This window comes from Rhinolophus sinicus, linkage group LG07, assembly GCF_036562045.2.
Source record: "Rhinolophus sinicus isolate RSC01 linkage group LG07, ASM3656204v1, whole genome shotgun sequence".
Classification (NCBI taxonomy): Eukaryota; Metazoa; Chordata; class Mammalia; order Chiroptera; family Rhinolophidae; genus Rhinolophus; species Rhinolophus sinicus.
In genome coordinates this window covers 97,379,482-97,404,154 of record NC_133757.1, presented here as the reverse complement: position 1 = coordinate 97,404,154, position 24,673 = coordinate 97,379,482, and the positions used below count along the sequence as shown (strand labels likewise).

The 24,673-nt window shown below is 45.9% G+C and overlaps 1 protein-coding gene across 2 annotated transcripts in view; it reads right to left on the bottom strand.

Annotated features, from left to right (window-relative positions):
- Positions 1-13,829: 13,829 nt before the first annotated feature.
- Positions 13,830-24,673, bottom strand: part of FAM167A (family with sequence similarity 167 member A) — a 42,557-nt gene continuing 31,713 nt past the window's right edge. For both annotated transcript variants that reach the window (XM_019733174.2, XM_074338342.1), the window contains one exon: positions 13,830-16,957. In XM_019733174.2, coding sequence (XP_019588733.2) covers positions 16,694-16,957 — 264 coding nt within the window. In that variant the 3' untranslated portion in view covers positions 13,830-16,693. The remainder of the gene's footprint in view (positions 16,958-24,673) is intronic.

Below are 24,673 nucleotides of genomic sequence, written 5' to 3'. Positions count from 1 at the left end.
TCTCAACATCTACACCCTGCCTCCACACTCCCACCCCAAACCAGGTCCTCACCTCTCAGCCACCTGACCCAGGAGCAGAAGGTCACCAGCAGCCACTGGCCATGGTCACATAGGGGAGAAGTATTCTACTGATAAGGAAACCAGAAAAATTGTCTACATTTGCCTGAGGAGTGCTTCCAAGCAGGCCTGGACTAGAAATGAGACAATCTTCTCAGAAACAGAATTTAAGAAGGTGCCAGAAAAAACTCAGCAATCATGATAAATTATAATTTAATGCAGTAGATAAAAAATCGTAGTAAAATCTGCATAACATAAAGCTTACCATTTTAACCAATTTTAAGTATACACTTCAGTGGCATTAAGTACATTCACATTATTGTGCAGCCATCACCACCATTGCAGAACGTTTTCATCTTCCCAGACGGAAACTCTGTGCCCATTAAACAACTCCTATTTCCTCCTTCCCCAGCTTCTGGTAACCATCACTCTAATTTATGTCTCTATGAATCTGACCACTCTAGGTACCTCATATAAGTGGAATCATACAGTATTTGTCTTTTTGTGTCTGGCTTATTTCACTTAGTATAATGTCCTCAAGGTTCATCCATGCTCTAGCCTATGTCAGAATTTCCTTGCTCTTTAAGAGTGAATAATATTCCATTGTATGGATACACCACATTTTGTTTATCCTTCATCCATCAATGGACACTTGGGTTGCTTCCACCTTTTGGCTATTGTGAATAAGGCTGCTGTGGACGTGCGCGTACAAATATCTGTTTGAGTCCTTGCTTTCAATGCATTTGAATATGTATCCAGAAGTGGAATTGCTGGATTATATGGTAAATCTATTTTTCATTTTTGAGGAACCATCATACTGCTTTCCACAGCAGCTGCATCATGTTACATTCCGACCATCAATGCATGAATTCCAATTTTTCCACATCCTCTCCACACTTTTTATTTTCTGTTTTGTTTGTTTGTTTGTTTGTTTGTTTTGATCATAGCCATCCTAATGGGTGTGAGGTGGTATCTCATTGTGGTTTTGACTTCCATTTCCCTGATGGTTTGATGTGATGCATCTTTTTGTGTGCTTATTGGCCATTTGTAGGTCTTCTTTGGAGAAAAGTCTAGTAAAGTTCTTTGCTCATTTTTTAATTGAGTTGCTTGTTTTTGTTGTTGTTGAGTTTAGGAGCTCTTTATATATTGTGGATATTACTTCCTTACATATATTTAATTCGCAAATATTTTATCTCATTCTGCTTTCCTTCTTATTGTGTTGATACTGTCCTTTGATGCACAGAAGTTTTAATTTAATGAAGTCTAATTTATTTATTTTTCTTTTGCTGTCTGTGCTTTTGGTGTCATAGCCAAGAAATCATTGCCAAATGCAAAGACACAAACTTTAAAAAAAAAAAAATCAATGTGAAAAAGTGTGTGTGAACAAACGATCAAAATCTAACCAAGACAGGATCTGACCAGCACTTGCATGATTCAACTTACCTCACCCTAATCTCAGCCCTGTCCAATCCTGTCTTTCCTTAAAATTTTGATATTTTGTTCATTATGGGACATTAATTGTGATCTTTTAAAATACTGCTGAGTCATTTTGATTACTGAGTTTTTTGATGCTCTCTGAAATTTTGCACCTGTAGTTAGTTCCTCCCCCACCCCATCCCAGTGCCAACCTGCTTCAGAGAGAGACAACAGCTAGCCAAGGCTCTCTAGGGCCATATGATCAGGCCACTTCTTTACACTGGGCCAGTTCTCCTTTAAGACTAGGTGGGGCAAACTGGAAACCCACCTCTGCAGAGAAGCCCTTTGTTCTGTCAGTCATTAAATGAACAAGTGTCCATCACATTATGCATCAAGTTCTCCTCCACCTGTGGTGTGCGGATAAATGTTCAACAGCTGGTTTTTGGTGGAGAGGGTGTGGGCAGGGTGGGCTTGGTTTGTGGTGTTTGCAGACTTCCGTGGTGCAAATGCTCCCTCCATGGGTGATCTCCAGCCATAAACATGATGTTATTGAAAAGCAGAGCTGGGAAGAGATGGCAGTGGGCAGATCCAAGCCACAGGAGGTGTTGAAGGGAGAACCCAAGGCCAGTGAGGGAGAGAGGCAGAACCTCCTCATGGGATATTATTATTTGGATTTGAAATTGCAACATATCAGCCCAAGATGAACCAGGAAAACATATTTATAGAAAAGAAGATTGAATGCGGAGAATTGGTTACCCAGGTGATGGAGGGGTTTAGAACAAAGCAGGGACAATGCAAGACTAGGAGCAGCAGGAAGGCACTCCATCCTAGGCTGAGAGACAGAGAGGAGGCGATGGTGGTTCCCAGAGCCAGGGACTGAGGTACCCTGCCAGAACCTGAGCCACAGAGGACCTGTACAGAATGGCTGTAACTGCAGATGCGATGTAAATTCTCTTAGAGATGCTGCTGGAGGCAGAGAGGGAAGGAGAGAAATACCCTGGCCTCTCTTCTCCTGCCTTTCTATCCCTGTTAGTGCCTCTCATTGAGCTGAACCCAGCTGACAGCTGAGAGGGGGCTTGCAGGCTGAGGACGCACCTTTAATATACAGCAGAGCAGAGAAAGGGTGAGGAACAGATTTGAGAGCTACCAGGCCCAGGACTGACACATCCAGGCAATAGGTACCTAGCATTAGTCCATCATCACTGTGCTCATTGCAAGGGCAAGAGGTACAGGTGGCCTGGCCCCATGTTTCTGAGTATTGCTTGGTATCTACAAGGGAAAGGACTCTTTGGCTTAGTTGAGGTCTTTAGATCTCAATGTGAAACTTACATAATTCCTATAGAGCAGAAATCTTTTCCAGTGCAGGGACCTACAGATAATGTGTTTGGATTTCCTAACAATATAAGCAGAGAGGATATTAAAAATGGGTAATACTCAGAGATCTAAGATGGTAGAGTAAACACTGTGCCTGCTACCTTCTATGAACACATTAAAATTACAACTAAATTATAAAACAATCAACCTGGAGAACCATCTGAGGTCTGGCTGAACAGAAGTTTTATAACTAAAGATATAAAGAAGCCACATTGAGACTGGTAAGCGGGGCAGATGCAAACCCGGGCTGGTCACAAACTTCCCGCATGGCGGTTGAAAATAGAGATGCATACCTCAGCCACGGAGGCTCCCCCCAGAGGAGTGAAGGACACCAGCCCTACTCCAGGCTCCCCAGCCTGGAGAACTGGTGCTGGGAAAAGGAGCCCCCACAACATCTGGCTGTGAAAAACAGTGGGATTGGAACCACGCAGGTGGGACGGAAGGCTGCGGGAAACCCAGGCATCCTCTTAAAGGGCCTGCACAGACTCGTTCACGCGCAGGCACTCACCTTGGGCTCCAGCGGAGGGACAGTGACTTGGGAGGTGTCAGAAGCATACCAGGATCAGACTGAGGTGTGTAGCTTCGAGGTCAGGGCTGGAAGACAGTCACCATTTTCCCTGTTTGGGGTTCTCCTTCCATGCAGCTGGGCAGGCAGCCGCCATCTTTAATGTGTTGAGCCCGCCCCCCAAGCTTACAGCCAAAGCTGAATCTGATTGGCCTGGTGAGCTCCACTGCTCCACTCTGCTGACTCACTGGGATCCCACCCCACTCGACTCCCCCAACACTGGAGGCACTTTCTCCAAGAACAACCAGCCCTGCCTATATTACACTCTTCTTAGAAAACTATCAAAAGTCCATAAGCCCCAGGCAGACAACAACTGGCCCTGGTGTGCTGAGACTTTTCCTGAGTAGCTCCAGGCTCAGCACTGGCACCAAACCAGAGTCCACATTAACTTGGTGACCACAACTTTTCTCACTCTATTGACCCCCTGAAATCCTGCCTCACCCTATTCTTGTACTGCACAAGTCTTTATCAGTGGCTGAACTTTCACAGAGCCAGCAGGTGGCAGCAGGCCTCGGGGAGTCCTGGTTTTTTGCAGAGCTATCCCAGGCCAGGCACTTGTGGCAGCTGTCTTTGCTTCACAGTGTGGTGTCTCCCACATGCCTCTAGATTTACCACAGGCAGCAAAAAAAATGTGGATTGCTTTGTAGCTCCTACCAGGTAGTCCCCGGCTGGTCACAAATAGTGGGTGACCTAGGCCTCCACAGGAGCCCCTCCCAAGAGGCCCCAGAACCAACATACTCAGAAGTTGGCTTCAGATCACAGCAAAGCACCACCCAATTAGCCCCACAAGCAACACAAAGGGCACCAGAGCCCGCTGCGGTGAATCCTACTCAGCTGTGGACGTGGCCAAACCCCACAGCCAATCATTGTGAGAGTCAATCCCACCCATTGATGTGCCAATAGCAATCAAGGCTCAACTATAAAAGGAGGACACACAGAATCCACACAAGGGACACTCCTAGAAGACCTAAAGCAAGTGACCAGGGAGACTGTGCCAGAGCCCCGCAGGGCACCTACTACATAAGGCCACCCAGCCATGACTGGGAGACACAGCAGAACAACCTCATACATAGATACAAACACAGGGAGGCAGCCAAAATGAGGAAACAAAAGAAGACATAATCAAGGGACAGAGTAATTTTTTAAAAACTAAAGAATTCTGGTGTTTGAAAGTTATACAAATCTATGCCACCAGGGGGCACCCCAGTGTCAGCCAGGTTGACAACTGGAGAAAGCATTTTGTGGGTTGGTGTTTGCTGAACTTAATTGTGAGACAGCAGGCAAAGGTTGTTTTATGTGATATGAACAAGGGTGCATCTTTAGTGGGCCACATGTATCTGAGGAAACTAAGAATCAGGTTTGTGTCACCTTTCTGCTCCATATGTGTTCCACATAAGCAAAATGAAATGAAGGTTATTAGTTTTACATGTTATGGCACTAAAAATAAAGTTTAGGTGTAGTTCACATTAATTTTTCAAATGAATGTGTGTGAGAAGACACATGAGTATGTCAAAACTTTAAAAAGGATTGAGACCTACAAAACCAAGGGCAGTTCGTTCTGTCCTTCATGTTCCTACCCCTTGATCTCTGAGTTTCTCATCTTCGAAAACAGAAATAACGGCCTGTGCCTTCCTTCCCCTGCCCTCAAAAGGCTGGACAAGAATGAAGGGAATGGTGTTTATCACAAAAGTGCCCTTCCCTACACCACCTCCTCTCCTGGAGAACTGTTTGTGACTTGAGGATGATAAGATGTGAAAGAGGTGTTAAAATTCGTTTAGGAAAGACAAAAGGAGACCTGTGGACTACGCTTGTTTGACTGATTAGATCTGGCAGTTATGGTAAAAACAACCCAGAACTCTGAGGTAACGTTACCAATTTTCACATAGCTTGGGGATATCAAGCTCGAGACTTACAGCCTTACACAGCACACTATGCTCTGGATTCTGAAAACCAGGTCTTGTTTAAATTACTCTTTCCTATTGTGGCCATCACTGCCCTTGTACTTGTCAGAGGCCCCCTCCATTCGATGTTGGGAAGCACCACTGTACCCCTCAGGAAACGGAAAGTCCAGACACAGTGTCCCTACCTTGCCTCCATTTTGTGAGTAACTGGGAGTAATCTGATTGGATTTCGGTAGAAAGTCACAGGTGGTGTTAGGCCCATGCACAGGAGAGAAGAGTCCTGAGCTAAACAGGGTTTAACACTGATATCTGAGTTCCTGGAAGGCAAGCACTGCACCTTATTCATTTCTGAATGCCCAGTTCCTAAGAGTGCTTTGCCTGAAGAATATTTGTTGAATTGAAACACTAATAAGTAAAGCATAGTTAACCACAACAATCAGAGTGACAGTCACTCCATCCTTTGAGAAATACATGTGAAACGACCTGAGCAAGAAAATGCATGTTACATTATAGTTCTGCTTCCTCGGTCAGTTATTGTTCTGTTATCGACAGTTATTGCTCATGGTGATTCTAACTCATTACGTAATAACTGAGTTGCTTTTCCTGAGGACAAGAGGATGGGGAGGTGAGAGAATTCAGAAAACAAAGTTCCTTGGCACTTGGACTTGACTCCCAGGTCTGTCATTTTCTGGTGATCTTAGAAAAATCACTCATTTCTCTGAGCCAATATCGCCTTTTCTGTCGTAATGGAGATGACAAAAGTATCTAAGTCAAGAGCGGGTGTGAGGATTAAATAAGAAATATAAGTGAAGACGTCTGGCCACAGACCATACAATCCAATGTGAATACAAAAGGCTCCCTGATGGTGATTGTAACCATGTAGGCACAGCCGGCCACTGATACAGAGAAAATGTCAACTGAACCTACAAGTAACAATAGACAGGAGACTAAGTTCTTAAGGTAGAAAATTTAAAAATTTATTTTAGACTTTTCTTGCACTCTAATATAAATATTTAAAGCAAAATTTTCTCTAATCACTGTATTAACTGGAATATCATATATTTTGATATATCATGTATCCATTTTGGTTGGCTTAAAATATTTTCTAATTTCCCTTTTGATTTCTTCTTTGACTCATAGGTTATTTAATAGCATTTAGCAGTAGTTATTTAGTGAATTGCTTCATTTCCACTTATTTGGGGATTTTTCAAATAGAGAGGCCTAGGGAAGAAAGAGCTTTGCACAGGCTCCCATGGTTTACCTCTCACGCCTCTGGGTCCTCTCTAGGATTTGATACGCCCAGGACTTTCTTTTCATCTAATACCTTTAATGTTTTCTACTCTGATATTTTCTGAGATCCAGGTGTGATGCCTTCATACCAAGGACACTTGGAGATGGGCCCATATGAAGGAGAGTCAAGTCTGGATTTGCAGGTGACTTGCCATTTTCATTGACAACTGGAAATAGCACCAGCAGACGGGGGCTGGAGACTCAGACCACAGGAAGTGAGTGTCCAGCTCTAGAATGCCCACTTCCGGCTCAGCTCAGTTGTAACTGCAGAACGGTGCTGTTCTTCCCCAAGGATGCAGTGTCACTTTCTGTAAACACTTGATGTGGATGAGAGTCTTAAAATAATTCTGAGCCTACTTATTTTCCCCACATTCATTGAGAGCCCTCACTGTTCTGGATACTGAGTTAGGTGTTAGGAGTTTAAAGAGGGAACTTATAGTCTAATTGTGGAGTCAGGATAAACACAGGAAAAGAGGACCAGAGGAAAGACAGAGACAGAGATGGACAATGGGAAGACTGAAGAGGCAAATTGAATTACATGAGTCACTATCTTAGAAAGTTGTCTTTGAAGAGAAAGGCAGATTTTCAGCTACAGCTGAAAAAGACAGCTAGAGCTTTGAAACTGAGTGAAGCCAATGAGGGGAAATCTGGAATAGTCCAGGTGTTTTCATCTGAAAGAACACGTGATAGAAAAATAGAAGGTTTCTTGCTTTTCACTTGTAAAGGGGGAAATGGCTACATTAATTAGGAATTGTAGTTTTTTTTTTTATTTTGTGTTTTTTTAAATATTTTAAATTTTTACTTTTTTATTAGTTTCAAGTGTACAAAATAATATAATAGTTAGACATTCATATCCCTCAAAGTGATAACCCTCCTCCCCCAATGTACTACCCCTCTGACATCGTATATATCTATTACAGTTCCCCTGACTCTATTCCTTATGCTGTACTCCACTTCCTGTGACTATATCTATATATATACACACACATATTAAATTGCAGTTGACATTCATTATTGTTCAGCTTCAGTGTCAGGTGTACAGCGCAGTGATTAGGCACCTACACCATCCCTGGAATTGTAGTTTTTAAAAATGAAAAGAAAAGCACCAAATTAAACACTAGATTAAAAAATTTGTACTATTTTCAGGTAAATGGCCATTTTATTTTCTTTATGAAGGACTGCGTTCCAGAACAGAGATACAACACGAATGCCTTGGATGAAACCAAAGCTTGCATATATCTTTCGTCTCTAGTCATCTTGCTTTTCTAGAATTGGCATACCGCTTGGCATATACCTCATGTTTAAAACTATTTTGTAGAATTAAATGACATTATGACAGAGTATTCCAACTAGAGATTTCACTTGTTGAGTAGTGGAAATAGCATCTGAACTTTGAATTTTCCAACAAGCATGGAAAGTGATGACAATCGGAAATGCCAGGAAAGTTCAAGGTGCAAATTATTGGTGTTGCTAAACTATTTGACAAAAATCCACATGTGAATAGATTCCTCTGCTTCTCCAGATGGGGGCACTTTAGGATTTCCTAAAAGCAATGGGTCTGAATTAGAAATCTGACAAAACCATTTGTTTATAGGCGGATGTACTTCAGAGATTTGTTTTCTCAGACCTCCTTCTCTGCTGGTTCTGGGCCAGAGAACTTGGAGGTGGAAGGGGTGCAGGAAGAGAGCCTGTGGAGGAGAGCTGGGATGAGGAGTTAGGAGGCCATGGGGCATCCCCTGCTCTGCACCAACTGGACAGTGACCTTGACCAGCCACTTTAGCTCTTGGACCTGATGTTTTGTAATAGAAAAGAAAATCGTACTCTGATTGCTAAAGCCCACTTATTCTGACTGCACAGATATGTCCCACTTCAGCAGCTTGTGGTCAATGTAAGGCCAGGGCTCCTTTAATATTTTATATGATATAATTTTAAGCCCCATTTCATCATGGAAAATCTGTCTCTCCCTTCCTTCTTCCTTGAGATTCATCACTCCCCCAGGCTGCTCCTTGTGCTCTGCTTTGCCCCTTAAAGTTGAGGCTGTCACCTACTGTAGGGCCAGGCTCCCAGTGTCACAGACCCTCTTTTCTTGCAGCCCTGCATGTCTTCAATTGCATCCGTGCTCCCCCTGAAGAAGTCAGGCGTTCCAGCATCAGAGATGCTTCCAAGATGTTTCAATAGCTTTGAATCTATAAAGGAGTCAAGATCCCTTTCTTCCAGAAGGCTTCTTGGCCCAGATGCAATTTGTCCTTCCCTCCCTAACAATCGCAGGGGAAATGGGGGAGGGTGGTCTTTGTCAACACAGAGAGTCCTGCTTCACCCTCCCCCCGAGGAACAGTTGCTGACTTGCCTTTCATGCACTTCCCTGAAAGGAACCACTCAGGCGATTTTTCTCAGGGAGAATCGCTGTTTCCTCTGCTAGAAATATAAGTGGCTGGAAACTTTTAACAGAAACTTGCTTTTAGAAAACCTATTTCCACCTTCAGGGGCATCCTGCAACATTTTTATAATGGTTCATTGAATCTCAGAGAGAGAGGCTCACAAGCAACTCTAGGCTGGGGTGGAGGATACAGGAGATGACCTTTCGTGTACTGTTTTTCCTCCCAGTGGAAGCAGGCAATGGGGACCTCACCCCTTCCTATGTCCAGCCCCCAGTCTCCAGGAGTTTCCATGTGCCCCTCCCTCTGTGGGCTGAGCTCTGGTTATTCCCGGCAGGGCCCCCTGAATTGCTGTCCAGAAGGTGGCCAGCCAAGGCCAGGGCAGATGGGATGAGTAGGCAGCGAGAGCCACTGCTTTTGCTGCAGCTGTGGTTGGGGCTCACAGGGGCTGTGGGGAGACTGCCAGTCCTGTGGCTGCCTGGCCTTGGATCCTCTCCTGCCCCCTGAGTCTCAAACTCAGAAACTGTGATATCTGGGCCTGGTTCTAAGAATCGACCAGGACATTATAAGAAACGTGGGGGATGCAGCACAGAAGGGAAGGCCGTCATGTTTTCTGATTTGGTGCCAACTCCGTACTTTGAAAAAACTCCTCCCCCCTTTTGCGTTTTCTTGCACCTTCTTTATTCCTTAGCTTCCTCCTCCTTTCCTCTCTCTCCTGCTCCCTCTTCTTCCTCTCCACCTTGTGTTTTCTGCTCCACGACTGAGGGTGACACACAGCCCAGGGCAGCTGGCAGAACGCTGTGCCTTTTACCAAAAGACTAAAGTGTGGCGACTGACCTTTAGCGACCAGACAGGGGCAGTGGGATGTTTGGCCTAGGTCGTGCCTGTGTTTCCGGAGAAGAAGCATCCATCTTGGTCCATCTGGCCCAGCCTGGGGCCGGGCAGTAGGTCCAAATCCAGTCTGTGTCTCTGCAGGCAAAGGCCAGTCTCCCTTGTGTCATGTTGCGTTCCATCAGTAAATAGGGTTGTGTGTATCCCGCCAACAGATTTGCATGTCATAGAATGCATGATTGTACCAACACATTATGCACATTTAAAGCATATTAAAAGTAGAAAGGAAGAGATTAAAAATATTAATTGAATTTCTCATCTTTTCTTCTCACCCCCTGCTGCATCAACTTGGGCATGCCCAGGTGCCTATACCACAGGACAGAGTCTGCTGGCCAAGGTGTCCTTAGGGCTAAGGCCAATGGGATTTCTCTGGGGGTCACCTGGGTGAGGTGGGGAAGAATGGTGGGTGGTCATTAGTATCCCGTTCATAAACATTCCTGCTTGTGGGCCCCCGGGGAGGAGAGTCTCCTGGAGGGGGAGACAGGAGGCTGGTTCATCATTTCTAACTCCGGTTTCCCTTGGGACTCTTGATGTTCTTTGGAAAGTAGTCCCGCCTTAGTATTTCAATTGTCCCCGCATGGAGAAGAGAGTCTAAAGTAGGGCCTCTTGGGGCTGTTTGACAAAATGGTTCAGGAAATCCATTACAGTCCTGTGAATCGGAACCACGGCTTGTCAGATTAGTCCCCAGGGAATTTCCACACCCTCCTGGTGCCCTTCCCTGCTGGTCAGAGAAATGTCCACAGAGAACTTATCTCCTCACAGTGAGCAGTAGATGACTGCTTTGCAGAGCCCTCAAATGTTTGAGGTTTCTCTTCCTGAATTAATTTCCTTTGGAGGCCGCCTAGCTGTCTCCATCGGTGTTTGCTTTGAGCCTGTGAAAAGGGTATTTTAAAATAGTGACATCTGAAAGCTTCCATGTGCCTGCGCAGCTCCCATCAGATAGGGCGCACGGTCATGCTAGGCCTGTTTGTACTGGCAGGGGCCCCTTCTGCCGCACTACCATCTTGCTCCTTCAGCCCACTGCCACAGCTTTCTTCCCCAGGCGTCAAGACCACAGGCTTCCGGGCGTTGACACAGCGAATCAGGAAGGGGCGATGTTTCTGCTCCAGCCGAGAAGCGAGGGAATGTTGTCAACAAAGTTCAAAACTCCCTTTTTACAACATTATTGATTACAGTCCCCAGATTGATTTTGTAGGGCATCCGATGGACACTTGTCCCATTAGGGAGACCACCTCACGGATGATGCAGATGCCTGATCACTGCACTGTACACCTGAAGCTGAAGCTGAACAATAATGAATGTCAACTATAATTTTATATATATGTGTATATATGTATATGTATATATACAAGAAGCGGAGTACAGCATTAGGAATAGAGACAGTGGAAATGTAATGGCTGTGTGTGATGTCAGAGGGATAGTGGATGGGGGAGGGGGTTTCACACAGTGTGAGGGATATAAATGATAAACGTCTAAGTAGTACTTTGTCTTGTGCACCTGAAACTAATTTAAAAAAACGAAAAAAAAACACCAGAAAGTACCTTCTAAATCTAATTAAATATTTAAAAATCTTTTTAAAAAAACTCCCTTTCTAAATAAGATAGACAAGATCTATGAGAGGCTCTGGAAGCCGTGGTTCTGACTGGTACCAGCAGTCCACCATGCACACACTTAGCTGGGGTCACTGGGAGCTAACAGTACAGCCTCAGGCTTCTGTCTCTGCCAAAGGAAGCTAAGCCCTCCCTGGAATGTCTCCTCTAGTCTCCTCATACTCTGAATCATCACCTTCTACTCAGTGTCTCTGTCTCTACCAGTACACGCACACCAGCAATTCCCAGATGTCCCTGAGGCTTCCAACCAGGAACCCTACTACTCTAGCCCTGCGATTACCTTCCTCCCTGGGTCCCCATGTCCTCTCTTCCCTCCTTACTGGGTTTGGATTCCTTGGTCCAGCACTATGATTGCTCCTTTGCAAAACAATTCAACTTTTGCCTTCCCTGTCCTCCAGCATCCCTGCCTGGCATAGACGCTCTCTGCAATATGCCTGTGTCTGCACTGGGACAGCTAATCATGGCTGGAGAGAAAAATCACTCAACCATATTGCCTGGATTCCCTTCACATGTATGACCACAAGCCTCACATGGGCAGCCAAAGCCGAGGATGATTCGACTACCCTGTCCTAAGAAACTAACATGTCGTTCTCTCGGATAATTGTTTCAAAATGTCTTCCTCCTTGAACTTCCACCGTTCCACTCCCTCCAAGTCACTCTCCTATTTCTTCTTCTGGACTCCACTTCTGCCCCACTCCCCACTTACTTTCTACATAGATTGTGCTAGCATTTTATCAGCCCATATAGCACTCCCCTTCTCAGAAACCTCAAAACGCTTCTTGCACAACCCAAGGAAAACCCAGACTCCTCACTCTGACCTATGAGGCTGATGTGACAGGCCTGCAGTCTCTGCAGCTCACCCTCCACCACCTCTCTGCACTCCAGCTGCACCACAGACCACGCTCCTTCCTGCCTTAGAGTCTGGGTCCCTGTTTTTCTGTCCAGAACAACAATCTCTTTCCTGATATTTGCATGGTTGCAGCTGAAATAGCACCTTCTCAGAGAAGCCTTCTGAGCACAGGGTAAAAGCTGCCCCCTCCCACACAATGATGCGGTCATCACATTTTTATCTTCTCTGCAGCACTTAAAATTCCTTAATTTGTTTGGAAGCCAAAGTAGAATAATTTCACTTTGAGCTGGAAAAGAGTATGTATGGTCCCATCTGTAGGGTTGGAAAGGCCCAATAGCTTCTTATGTGCCCTTTGAACCACATAGCTGAGGGTGATGGTGGGTTTCCAAGTGCCAACTCCGCCCCTCACCTCGTACCCCATACTCCACGTGGCCAATTTATACTGTGTTCTCTTTGAGAGGAATAGATCTAGTCACTCACCCTCTTGGGACAGGCAGGTGACATAACCTCAGGGGACTGCAGAGAGCTTCTCTAAGGCGGTTCTTTCCACAAAACGGAACTACTAACCCCTGCATGGACCTTCTCATATAAGCCTCTCCACTGAGATAGGAATGATGCAGACAATGGCCTCCCTTGCCCGCTCTGGCCTTTTGAAGGTTTCTCAAAGGTCCACGGACCACCTGTGTCAGTCTCCTGGGGCATTAGTTAAAAACAGATTCCTAGGCCCCATGCCAGAGCTGCATACCAGCATCCCTGGGGTGGAGCCTAGGAATTTTCCTGGGAATATGCATTTGCAATAGGCACCCCGGGTGATCCTCATGCAGATTTAATGGTGAGGAGTGCTGCATTCAGAGACTGAGAAGGTTTAAGGCACAAGTTCTCGGAGCGTGGTAATGCTAAGCACTGTACTTCAACAATGGAATTGTGATTTGAAATATGTAACCTGTGGGTCCACTGTCCAGGCATTGCTCTGACTTTGACCCAAATACTCTGAAACCAATGAGTCACCTTTGGAAGGGTCTTCTGTAGGAGAAAATGGATTTACTTTGGCTCTGGTCTTGGTCAAATTCAGGATAATGGCTGCATCTCTTAGCTCCTCATTTTGAGCTCACTTAGTCCACAGCTGGGAAGCTCCTGATGGCAACAAGTGTCAAGCAGCCCCTTGGGGGAAGGCATGAGAAAGGAAGCAGAGTGATTAGGGTGAATCACTTTCTATCTCCGATAACTCCATCCAGTGGTTGATTGCTTGTCTTTCCTTTCCTTTCCTTCCTCCCCCACCCTCCCCCTTCCCTCCTTCTTCCTCCCTCCTTTCCTTTCTTTCTCCCTCCCTCCCTTCCTCTTACTCCTTTCTTCCTTCCTTCCTCCCTCCCTTCCCTCCCTCGCCCCTTTCCCTCTCTTTCTTTCTTCCTTTCTTTCTCTTTCTTTCAATTAAGTGTTTGGCCCTGTGTGTGCTGTAACAGGAAGCAGATAAAAGGAAACAAATCTCTCTTTACATTGATCTTTTCTTTTGAAATATTTTATTTCACTTTTTCTAACAGCAATATAGAAACCAATAATCGTAAAAAATAAAATTATAAACTGTCCATCGATTATGTAATAGCACTTGGTATTGCTACAGGGAGGAAGCCCGGGCCCGGGTCAGACCATCTCAAGCCTGCCCAGGCTCTCCAGGCCTCTGTGATCACAGCTGAGCCCACGAAGGCATCAGACATTACCACGCATGGCAGTGTCAATGGAGACTCTGAGCTTTACACCCAGGGGTCCTTGGCGAGGGCAGGGAGATGGGTAGATAATGAGTGAAACTGCAAATGGCATTGTATACACACGGTAAGCCAGAAGGTTGCCCTGGGGAGCTGGCAACACAAGACAGGTGGTAGCTCACTCAGGCACCTCTTGACCCCCACAGGGCAGGGACTTCACAAAGCTGAACTGACCTGGTTAGATGTTTGTATTCACTGTGGAAATAAGGGAGCTAGTCAACACTGGACAACAAGTAAGAAAACACAGCTGTCCTTTCCCTTCCACCTCTCTCCTCTGATCCCCTTCTCTTTTTCTTCCTGCTTATCCAAAACTAAAATTCTCTTGAGATAAACTAAGCAAAATAGCTGAGACAGCAAACCTCTCCAAGAAAGTGTGCCTTGAGCTCAGTTCCCTCCCAGAGAACAAAGAAAGGAAGGAAGCATTAGGCTAGCGGAGCAACTAAATTGTCCACTTGACTCCAATCCAATGGAGCTGACGAAATTCAACTAAATCACTCAGCTTTAATTGATTCCAACTTTTTCAGTTTCTGTGATGAATGATTTCTAGAAAGAAAAAACACATCAGGTTGGCACTTTTTTTTCAGAATATGGAAGGGGTTTTCCTGCGTGAGACCGAGTATGTGTTACGTGTGTGTCTGTACGGAGTGCGTGGTGAGTTTGTGTAGGCCCGCCTGACAGAGCGCAACCGCAGGACTTGTCTCAGAGAAGGCTGGCAGGAATGCCCCTGCAGGCCTTGGCAGTGCTTGTACGGATTCCTGAGGAGAGACATCGCGGGGTGAAGAAAATCTCCCTCCTTTCTTGCCTGAGGGGACCTGGCCTTCTGCCCGAGGTCTCCATGGATGAGTTTTCTGGGCTTCAGACTCTCGTCACTGCTGAGAATGGGGCCCAAACACATTCGGCTATGTGGTTATAACTTCTTTGAAGGAAGTATAAACCCTCCAGGTCCTCGAAATCACAAAGAAGAAACCAACTTCTTTTCTGTCTAACTAGGGAGCAGTCATTTGTATCCTCCCACTCCCTGTCCACAAAAGAAAAGCCACTTTTTCCCAGCGTGAGTTCTGGGGTATGTGGGTGTGTGTGCCCCAATGACATTACACAGGAAGACAAAATCCGAAAGGCAGGACACCTTCCTTCAACTATGGAATTGTGATTGGTAATATGTGTTCGGTGGGTCTGCCGTCCAGACATTGCTCTGAATTTGACTCAAATATTCTGAATTGCACAGTGGAAGGTGCCTGTGAGGGTTGAATGAGGTGGACAGTAGAGGGGTTGGCAGTTTGTGGGTTTGGCAAAGCGTTAGGACCATCTTTGGAGTTCAAGTTCATTGATATATGATCTGTCTAGGAATTATCAATCATGATTTAACACATCAATATTCTAAAGCCACTAATGAGCTGTGTAACCTGAAGGAAATTATTCTCTCCTCCGCTGGCTTCACTTTACTCCTTTGTGAATGAGACATGGTGCTCTACAGGTTAACTTTCCCAACCTGTCGAGGTCTCAGTCCTCACCTTGCTGATGCTCACACTTGTTACTAGGATGAACCTTTTCAAATAAAGTCCTGAACCTCTGTACTAGACCTACCCAACTGGCTCTGCCATTTGGACAAAAATCAAACAGTTATTAACAAGTTAGCAACAGATTACTAACAGTCTGATTCCATTAAAATTAGTCATTTAAGTCAGGCACAGAATCTCAGAGGAGCTCAGGGCGAGCAACTGGGCTCCCTTGAATCTTTCTAGGTAGGGCAAGAAGGTGACATAGGGGACATTGTTGGGATCCACTAGGAGGCCTCTGCTGCCCTCTGGGAGAACTCAGTTATGGGAAATCCACAGACAGACCTGCCTGAATCCATCACCAGTGGTCTCCTAGGCACTCCCCCAGGGTTGTGGGGCGGCAAAGGGGCTCTTTGGAGATTGGGACTGGTGTATGTGGCCAGACAGGCAACAGAGGGCCTCTGCTTGCTCCACCCAAGCTACACTGCTGTGGCCCCACACACAATGGGGACAATTTACATGGCACATGAACTGCCAACTGTGGCACCTGCGTCCCCAAGCTGCACTTTGTTATTCCTTTTGGTTTTCCTTTCCTGGTGGGTCCCTGTCAAAGTTGTTGAGTCACCTATTTAGGGTAATTCCAGCCAGTACTTAGAGGACAGCCACAGCAAGATGGGCACTTCTGATATATTTAATCCCCTCCCTCTGGGGGCTCAGTGCCTGTGGGAAGCCTTCTGCGAGAATCACAGCTTTTGGAGGCCCCCCTTCGGGATCCCAGTTCTCATAGCACCAGTGATTCTGGGAAACAAGAATGTGGGTCACTGAGGGGAGTACTGAGGCGTATCACTCTGGGAGCCCAGGTCTCATTGAACATCTGGATGGAGTGGCCCTTCTAAAGGGCGCTTTGGGTATCCCATGAGAGCGAGTCATGGAGATATTGGGGTCCAAAGCTGGGACCCCGGGAGAGATCACCTGCCGACAGGTGCTGGGGGGTCCACAGATCACCAGTCTCCGGGAAGCCCAGACTCTGGGGAGACCCACTCGGCCTCAACTCCCTTCCATGCCCCAAACCCTCTGTTCTGGCTCCTCTGCCCCCTTCTAGGGCTTCTCAGCAGAGAGAGAACCTCCGGGAGTTGATGTTCATCTTGGTGACGCCAATGAGCTTCAGTGGCGTGGAGAGACTGAAGGAGGAGGCCAGCGGGGAGTCGCAGAAGAGGTCGGATAGCTCATCCCGCTCCTCCAGCTCGTAGGTGGCATCGTTGAGCATCCTCCTGTGGAGATCGCAGGTCTGCTCGATCTTCAGCTTGTTGATGTCACTGCGCAGGCGCATGAGCTGTCTGGCCAGCTGCTGGTCCTGCAGCCGCATCTCTGTCTGCAAGGGAGGAGGGGCATCAGTGCTGAGCTGGGAGGGGGGCTGCAGCTCCAGCATCCCTGACATAGTTCCCTGCTGATAGGAGACCTAAATAATGGTTTGCATCATCGATTGGGCCACCTGGAGATATTAGCACATTCCCAGGTCAGAGAGGTGAAAAGACACACATATCAAGGTGACAAATGAGGACATACTTGCCAAGCAATACTTTGTGCTGAGCTAGATACTATGTCAAAATCCTTCCGCACGAGGTACATGTCAGTCCTGGCTTAATGGCATTTCGGATGCAGACTCATTTTTACAAATGGAGTAAAGAGTATACAGAAAAGCATGGGAATGATAAACACCAACTTCAGGAGCATGGTTACCTCTGGGTGGGAAGGAGGGAATGTGATTGGGGAAGGTACACAGAGGCTTCACCTTCTATTGAAGTTGAAGTTGTCTTAAATCTTATGCTGGGTGGTCATTATGCTATTATATTATTCTTTAAACATTTTGGAATGCCTGCCATATTTCTTAATAAAGTTTCAAAAGAGCCAAACATAAATATATGCTAATAATTATTGAATGTTTTACTATAAACCAGGCACTGTCCTAAGCTCTTCAGGTATGTACTAGCTCGGGTTGCCATACAAAACACCATAAACTGGGAGGCTTAACAATAGACATTTATTTCTCGCAGTTCTAGAGGTTGGGAAGTCCAAGATCAAGGTGAGGGCTGATTCAGTTCCTACCAGTAAGGATCCTTTTCCTAGCTTGCAGATGGCCACTTTTTCATTGTGTCCTCACATAATGGAAAGAGAAAGCTCTGGTCTCCCTCTCTCTCTCCCTCTCCCTCTTCCTCTACCTTTGCCTCTCCTTCTCCCTCTCCCTCTCCCTTTCCTTCTTCCTCTCTCTCTTTCTTTATAAGAACACTAAGTGGCAGGCCCAGTGGCTCAGGTGGTTGGAGCGCCCAGCTCCTAACACCAAGGTCACGGGTTCCATTCCCACATGGGCCAGTGAGCTGCGCCCTCTACAGCTAAGATTGTGAACAACAGCTCTCCCTGGAGCTGGGCTGCTGTGAGCAGCCAGAGGTTGGCATGGGCTGCTGAGTGCTGTGCTGCCGTGGGCTACCATGTACTGCCAGGAGCTGCCAGTGGCCAGCAGCCGGTGAGAGCTGCCATGAGCTGCTGTGAGCGGCCGACCAACGACTGGCGACCGACTGCCTCAGCTGGGGGGAGTGCAAGGCTCATAATACCAGCATGGGCCAGGGAGCTGTGTCCTACACAACTTGACTGAGAAAGAAAGGTTGGGGGAGGTGGAAGGAAGGGGGGGGGGAAGAACACTAAGCCTATCATGAGGGCCCCATCCTCATGACCTCAAAACCTAATCACCTCCCAAAGGCCCCATCTCTAAATACCATCACAGAGTGGGGTAAGGCTTCAACATGTGAAATTTGGGGGACACAGACATTCAGTCAATAACAGGTTATATTAACATGCAGCAGTTAGTCTTCACTACAACTCTGTAATTTTATCATCATCATCTACAATTTATAGATGAAAAGGCAGAGGCTCAGCCAAGTAAGTCCCTGTGTCAAGTCACAAAGCTCATAAATGACAGAGCTGGGATTGGGAACCCAGAAAAATTGAACCCAGGAACCCAAACTCCTGACAACTAAGTTCTTCTTCCTCTTCAGGTAAAGTTGGAGTGTGGGGTTATGGAAAGAGTTCTGTGCTCAAGGACCTACTAGAAGGTTCATAATAGTTCTAGGGCCTCAGTATTTCCTGTTAGGAAGGGATGTGACAATTCACCTACACGTTAACCTCGTTGGAACTTCACAGCCCGACCTGGGGTAGCAGCAGGACAGTCTGAGCGTTTCCCACGTTCCAGGGGAGTTTCAGTGAGTTGCTCAGTTTCACGGTTGTGTGACGGCAGAGATGGGATTGGAGCTCACAGGACCTCTTCAGGTTCCTACTGCAGAGGGTTTCCCATGAACGACACTTTGTCACGAAGACAGAGCACCAGCTGCTCCCGCTTGACACGAGAGCCAATTCCTTCTCACCCATTCCTCCTCCTGTGCTTTGCAAGTGGTTATTGGTTTTGTGTCATGTGTGTGTGTGTCTCAGCTGTGTCATTCCCCTGGTGTTTGGAGCCAAACTGATTCAGAAAAATCAACCATGATTTTTCCAGAGGGACCCTCCCCAAGGTTATGGAAACGAATCCAAATGTTTTCACTTTATATCCTGTTCAGGATTGGAATCGAGTTTATTGCAGAGTAGAAAAACAAGTGACTTCACCAGTAAGCGTTTCATTATTCTTTTTTTCCCCTCTTTCATTTTTTGTTTTTATGGACTTCCATAGATGGCTTTTCTTCCAATTTCACAGATGATAAAAATCAAGAGAGAAAGTCTTGATTGGGGATAAGCAAAGTATTTAATGGCTGAATTGGGATTAAAATTCATAGGCTCCCGTTCATTAGTTTACTTCTCAATCCCTGGGTGTAACAACCCAAATTTAGTGCCCATCAGAAATTATGTTGATCTAGAATAGCACCAAATGAATGATGGCGGGCTCACTGCAGGGCAGTTAGTCATTTATTCATTTATTTGGAGCCCCTGGCCATGCCTGAAACTGGGTTAGGTGTTGCCTAAACCCTTTTGAGACAGGGGTCAAATTTATCTGAAAGACAGTGCAAGTTCACACCCATTGTTTTATTTGATAATACCTGGGAGTTTTACTCAAACCACTTCTCTTTGGAGTATTCTGTAATTTGAAGACAGATCTCATTGAAAAGCTAGGAACCATATGGTTTAGATTTGAAGTTGGGCTTCAGGAATCGGATCTTTGGTCTGAAAAGACCCTTTAAAGTGGGAGACTTCCAGGTGAGCAGGTGTCTGGGAGAATCTGTGAGATGTGGCCTATAGTGGGTACCGGTGGGGGAAGGGGCCACTTTTCTATGGCCGATAGATCTGGTCAAATGTCAGAGGAACAATTTAGGGTTTAAAACCCATCAGAATCAGGTAGACAGAGGGGTGGTAGTAAGGCACATGTCTAGTTTCCTTTGACAGGACAAAAGCTATGTGTATACATTATGTGTATACATTTTTCTTGGCACCCTCTGTATATTTTGTTATGACCCATGAATATAAATCAACTGTTTTATCCGATGCTCAAAGAAACAGTGTTTGTTCCAACACTACAAGAAAAACTGGAAGTGTTGGCCCTATTCTCACCTACTCTGTGGGCCACACAGGGGTTTTCCAAGGGTAACTTAAGTCTTAAATACTAACTTGAGTCCATGCTTCAGCAGTAACTCTGCTGTCATCAAACCAGATCCATATAAAGTTCACACAGCCTCCAAAGAAACCTGAGCAAAATGTGCAGGGCTAAGAGGGTTTTTTCCCAGATTTTTTTTTTCAATTGTGGTAAAATACACATAACATAAAATTCCACCATCATAACCATTTTAAAGTGTACAGTTCAGTGGCATTAAGTACGTTCACATTGTTGTGAAACCGTCACCGACATCCATCTCCAAAACCCTTTTCATCTTGCAAAACTGAAACTCTGCCCCCATTAAACAACATCTCCCCATTCCACCTCCTTCCAGCCCTTGGCAGCCACCAGTCTACTTCCTAGCTCTCTGAATTTGACTACGTTACAAACCTCAGATGAGTGAAATCTATAGTATTTGTCTTTTTGTGACTAGTTTATTTCACTTACCACAATGTCTTCACAGTTCCTACAGCTAAAGGGGCTTTTTTATAAATTACATCTTTTTAGAAAATTTTATTGAACATGTCTTTGCTGATCCTGTGGAGAGCAAGTCAGAAGAACAGCAGATCCTGAGGGTGGGTGTGGAGAGAAGGGTCTGGGAATGGAGCTCCCCCTTTCTTTTTCTCTCTTTTCTGCCAAGGAGACACTTGGGAGGCCATGACAACACACACCTATCTTCTGCCACATACTATCAGATACAGGTTTCATATATTATTTCACTGCATCTTCTCACAACTCTAGATGATAGGCATTTTGATCTGTTTTATGGTTTAGGAAACCAGCTCTGAGAAGTTACGGAACTATGCAGGGTGGTACTCAGATCGCAGCGGGGCCCATGAAAGCTCAGTGCTGGTGGCCTCACCGTGGCCCCTCTGTACCCGGAGGTGGGCTGGGTCCCAGAGGCAGCGGAAATGAGAACTCCATTGTCCTGCGTTTAGAATCTGGATTTTCATGCTGAACCTTACCCCTCACTAGCTGTGTGGCTTTGGGCAAACCAGTAATGCTCCTTGAATTTCTGTCTCCTCATCTACAGAAAAGGCATAATGCCTATTCCAAAAACCGTGAGAAGCAAATTAGATAGTAAGTAATATGCCAAATAAACTGAACAATGCCTGTCAGATAAAGGTAAGAGGTTCACCACTTAAGTCCTTTCTCTCCAGGCCAAGGTGCAGGATGTGGAAACCAGCCAGGCCCTCCCAGTGTTAAGACTTTATTAAAGAAACTGAGATGCTAGCCCCAGTGACTCAACTGTCAATGTGGGTTTAATGCTTTCCTGGCAAAGGCTCAACTATAGGACGTGACGATCTCTACTCCCCCATTCCCGGGATAAAGGCGCTTGCTTGATTCTTGGAGGGGCAGCCTGTAATTCTAGCAATCCTGTAATTAGGGTATAGTAGTTGGTGAAAGGGAAGGAAATGTCACTGTGTCACTGTCAGTGCATTATGGTGACAGGGTGTGTCCCCATCAGGTGAGAAAGCACAGAAAGGGGGGTAGTGGACAACCAGCAGCCTCTTGCAATAACTGCGCTTATGGTCTATGTGTGGCCATAGCCAACACAGGTCTGTTTCCTCAAGTCAGACAAGCATGCTTAGAAGAGACTGGCTGTGTCTTAAGGTAGAAGGTGAATCCCCAAGGGTAGGATTAAGTAACTAAAGGCGATAATTACACTGCTCTGCAAGATGAGGAAAAGATTTATTTCGCATGGCTTGGTGAGGTGAGGAGTGCTTGTGAGGTGAGGAGTGGTGAGAGACCTGGGGGAGAGGAGACACTGGGAGGGTGGCCAGCAAGGAAATTCAGAGGACAGAAAGATCTATTACAAGGGTGGAACAGTTTGCTGTGAGGTCTCGTTAGCCAAGTTTCATGGGTCACTAGTGATTTCCTGGGAAGTCAGAAGAAGGGGTGACTCCTGCCTCTGGGATGGGTGAAATAAATACAAAACCTGCAGCCAAATGATGTGGAGAACATATGGCAGTTCCTCAAAAAATTAAACATAGAACTACCTATGATCCAGCAATTCCACTTCTGGTATATACTCGAAAGAAGTGAAAGCGGGGACTCAAACAGACAATTGCACACCCACGTCCACAGCAGCCCTATTCACAACAGCCAAAAGGTGGAAGCAACCCAAGTGTCCACGGACAGATGAATGCATAAACAAAATGTGATATATACATAAAATAGAGTATTATTTAACCTTATAAAGAAATTTTAACACATGCTACGACAAGGATGAACCTTGAGAACAATATACAAGTTAAAACACCCAGACACAAAAGGACAAATATATATAATTCCTTTTATATGCGGTACCTAGAGTAGTCGAATTCATAGAAACAGAAAGAATGGTGGTTGCCAGAGATGGGGAGAGGGGAGAACGGATGCAGAGTTTCAGTTTGGGAGGATGAAAAAGTTCTGGAGGTGGATGGTGGTGACCGTTGCACCACGATAGGAATGTACTTAATGAACTGTACACTTAAAAATGGTTAAAATGGTATATTTTATGCTATACACATTTTACCACAATTTAAAAAGCAACAACAAAAGCTGCAAAGTGGGGGTGACCACCCCGACCACCAGGTGCCCACGACCTTCCTGGATTTAGCCTCCAAAGTCCTGGAAACCTCCTCAGTCCCAGGCAGACAGGGATGGTTGGTCCCCCTACCTGCAGCAAGTGTGGTTGCAGGCGTGGGCAACTGAGAACCCATCCTGGCCAGTTGGAGACACCACCCGTGTAAGTAGTGGGATGCAGACTGTAACTTGAGCAACACTGAGAACTGACCAGATCCTGACCCAGGCTGAGTGGTGGGGAGGTTGACGGCCTCTCTGAGGTGGGTTAGAGGAGCGGTGGTCACACATGGAGGACTCAGACCAACTGGCAAAGGGACAGAGTGTTTTGTTCTTTGCCAACGGCTCTCGCAGCATTGGGAGAAGCAGCATTTTTTTGGCAATCTGGAGAATTTGCTTCCTTCCTCAGCACCCCTTGCCTACTTCCTCTGTGTTCACTCGCTCTGTCTAAAACACTGAATAATTTTTTGGTGTCTCAGGGAAGCAAATACCCTTATTCCTAGTTGCTAATGGGATCTGCTTGAATACTTTATTGGGTCTGATATCTACAGGTCTAAAATGTCCTGAAGACTTTGGGAGCTTAAAAAAAAAGACAGATAAATATCAGACCATCAGGAGCAGAAGGAGCAATTCTTTTGAAGGTGCCATCTTTCACCCACTACAGCCTCTGCTTCCTAAAACAGGTGCAATGTATGGATTGTCACCCAGATCCTTCTCTTTCCAACAAAAGTCTTTCCTGGAACGTTATTCATGATCTGCTTTGTTTCTATTCTCTAGTCCTTCATTTTCTGGAGAATTCTGCACGTTTGCCTGTGGAAGCTTCTGTTCTCTTAGTTTGGAAAAACAAGACAGTGACAGTGGCTTGACACAACACCCTGTGCAAATTTGCAAGCACATTTGGGGAAGGGATTTCCTAATGCATCTTTAATTATTGCCCCAGAGAAATCCCAGCACCCAGGGGCCAACCAGAGGTGAACGAATGAGCTGGATTGGAGAGCATGGTAAGTAGCACAGATCTGGGTAGACAGAAAAAAAATCTCAAGGTGATCAAGGGAATTTTGTTTAATCCCCAATCCTGAGGTTTGTATCTAAGCTATCCCAGCCCAACAGCTTCCATTAGTCCCTGAATGATGTTGAACAGAGACTGGGAATAAAATCCAGGCCATTTTCTCAGCAGCATGTGAAGGAACAGAACACTCTCTGTTGTCTATGAGACTTAATTCTAAACCTCGAAAATAGATTGTGTAACCTGTCTCATGATTGTTCAATTTAACCGAAAGGTCCAGCTTATTGTTTTCATCAGTCTTGTGTAGGAACGCATTTAGAAGCCTGGATAAAATATTATTCAGTATTTGAGCTTGCGTCTGGCCTCTGAGAAAGAGCCAGAATAATGCTCTTAGGAAAGGTGAGTGGGGTCATTGAAGTGTGCTGCTGGATGGCAACTTTAGAATCTGGGAAAAGTTTAAAAACATTTTTTTCAAACACACTTAGAAAGCAAACTAAGTTTGTGAATTTATTTCCAGGGGAAGCTGTCAACTCAGGCAAAGACTAAAATGTGTTCTTGAAGGTCTCTACTCTGGAGGGAGCCGAGCACTGCTCCTGGCAAGCAGAGGCTTTGCTCACGACTGCCACATGCTGCCCTTGGGGCCAGAGCAGGTGCCAGGTTGGTCCTGGGCTCTCTGGGATGCCCCAAGCTTGGATTGTGGTGGGCAGGAGGGCACCATGGCGCCCATCACCTGAGCAGGAGATGGCTCATCTATCTGTCTCTCTGGGCGTCTCTGACGGGCTGTCGTGCTCCCCTTGGAGCCATTGTCTGCTGGGAGGAAAAGTTGAACAGAGCCCCAGAACTGGGACAGAGAGCAGCGGGGGCCTCAGGACCTGCCAGGGATTCTC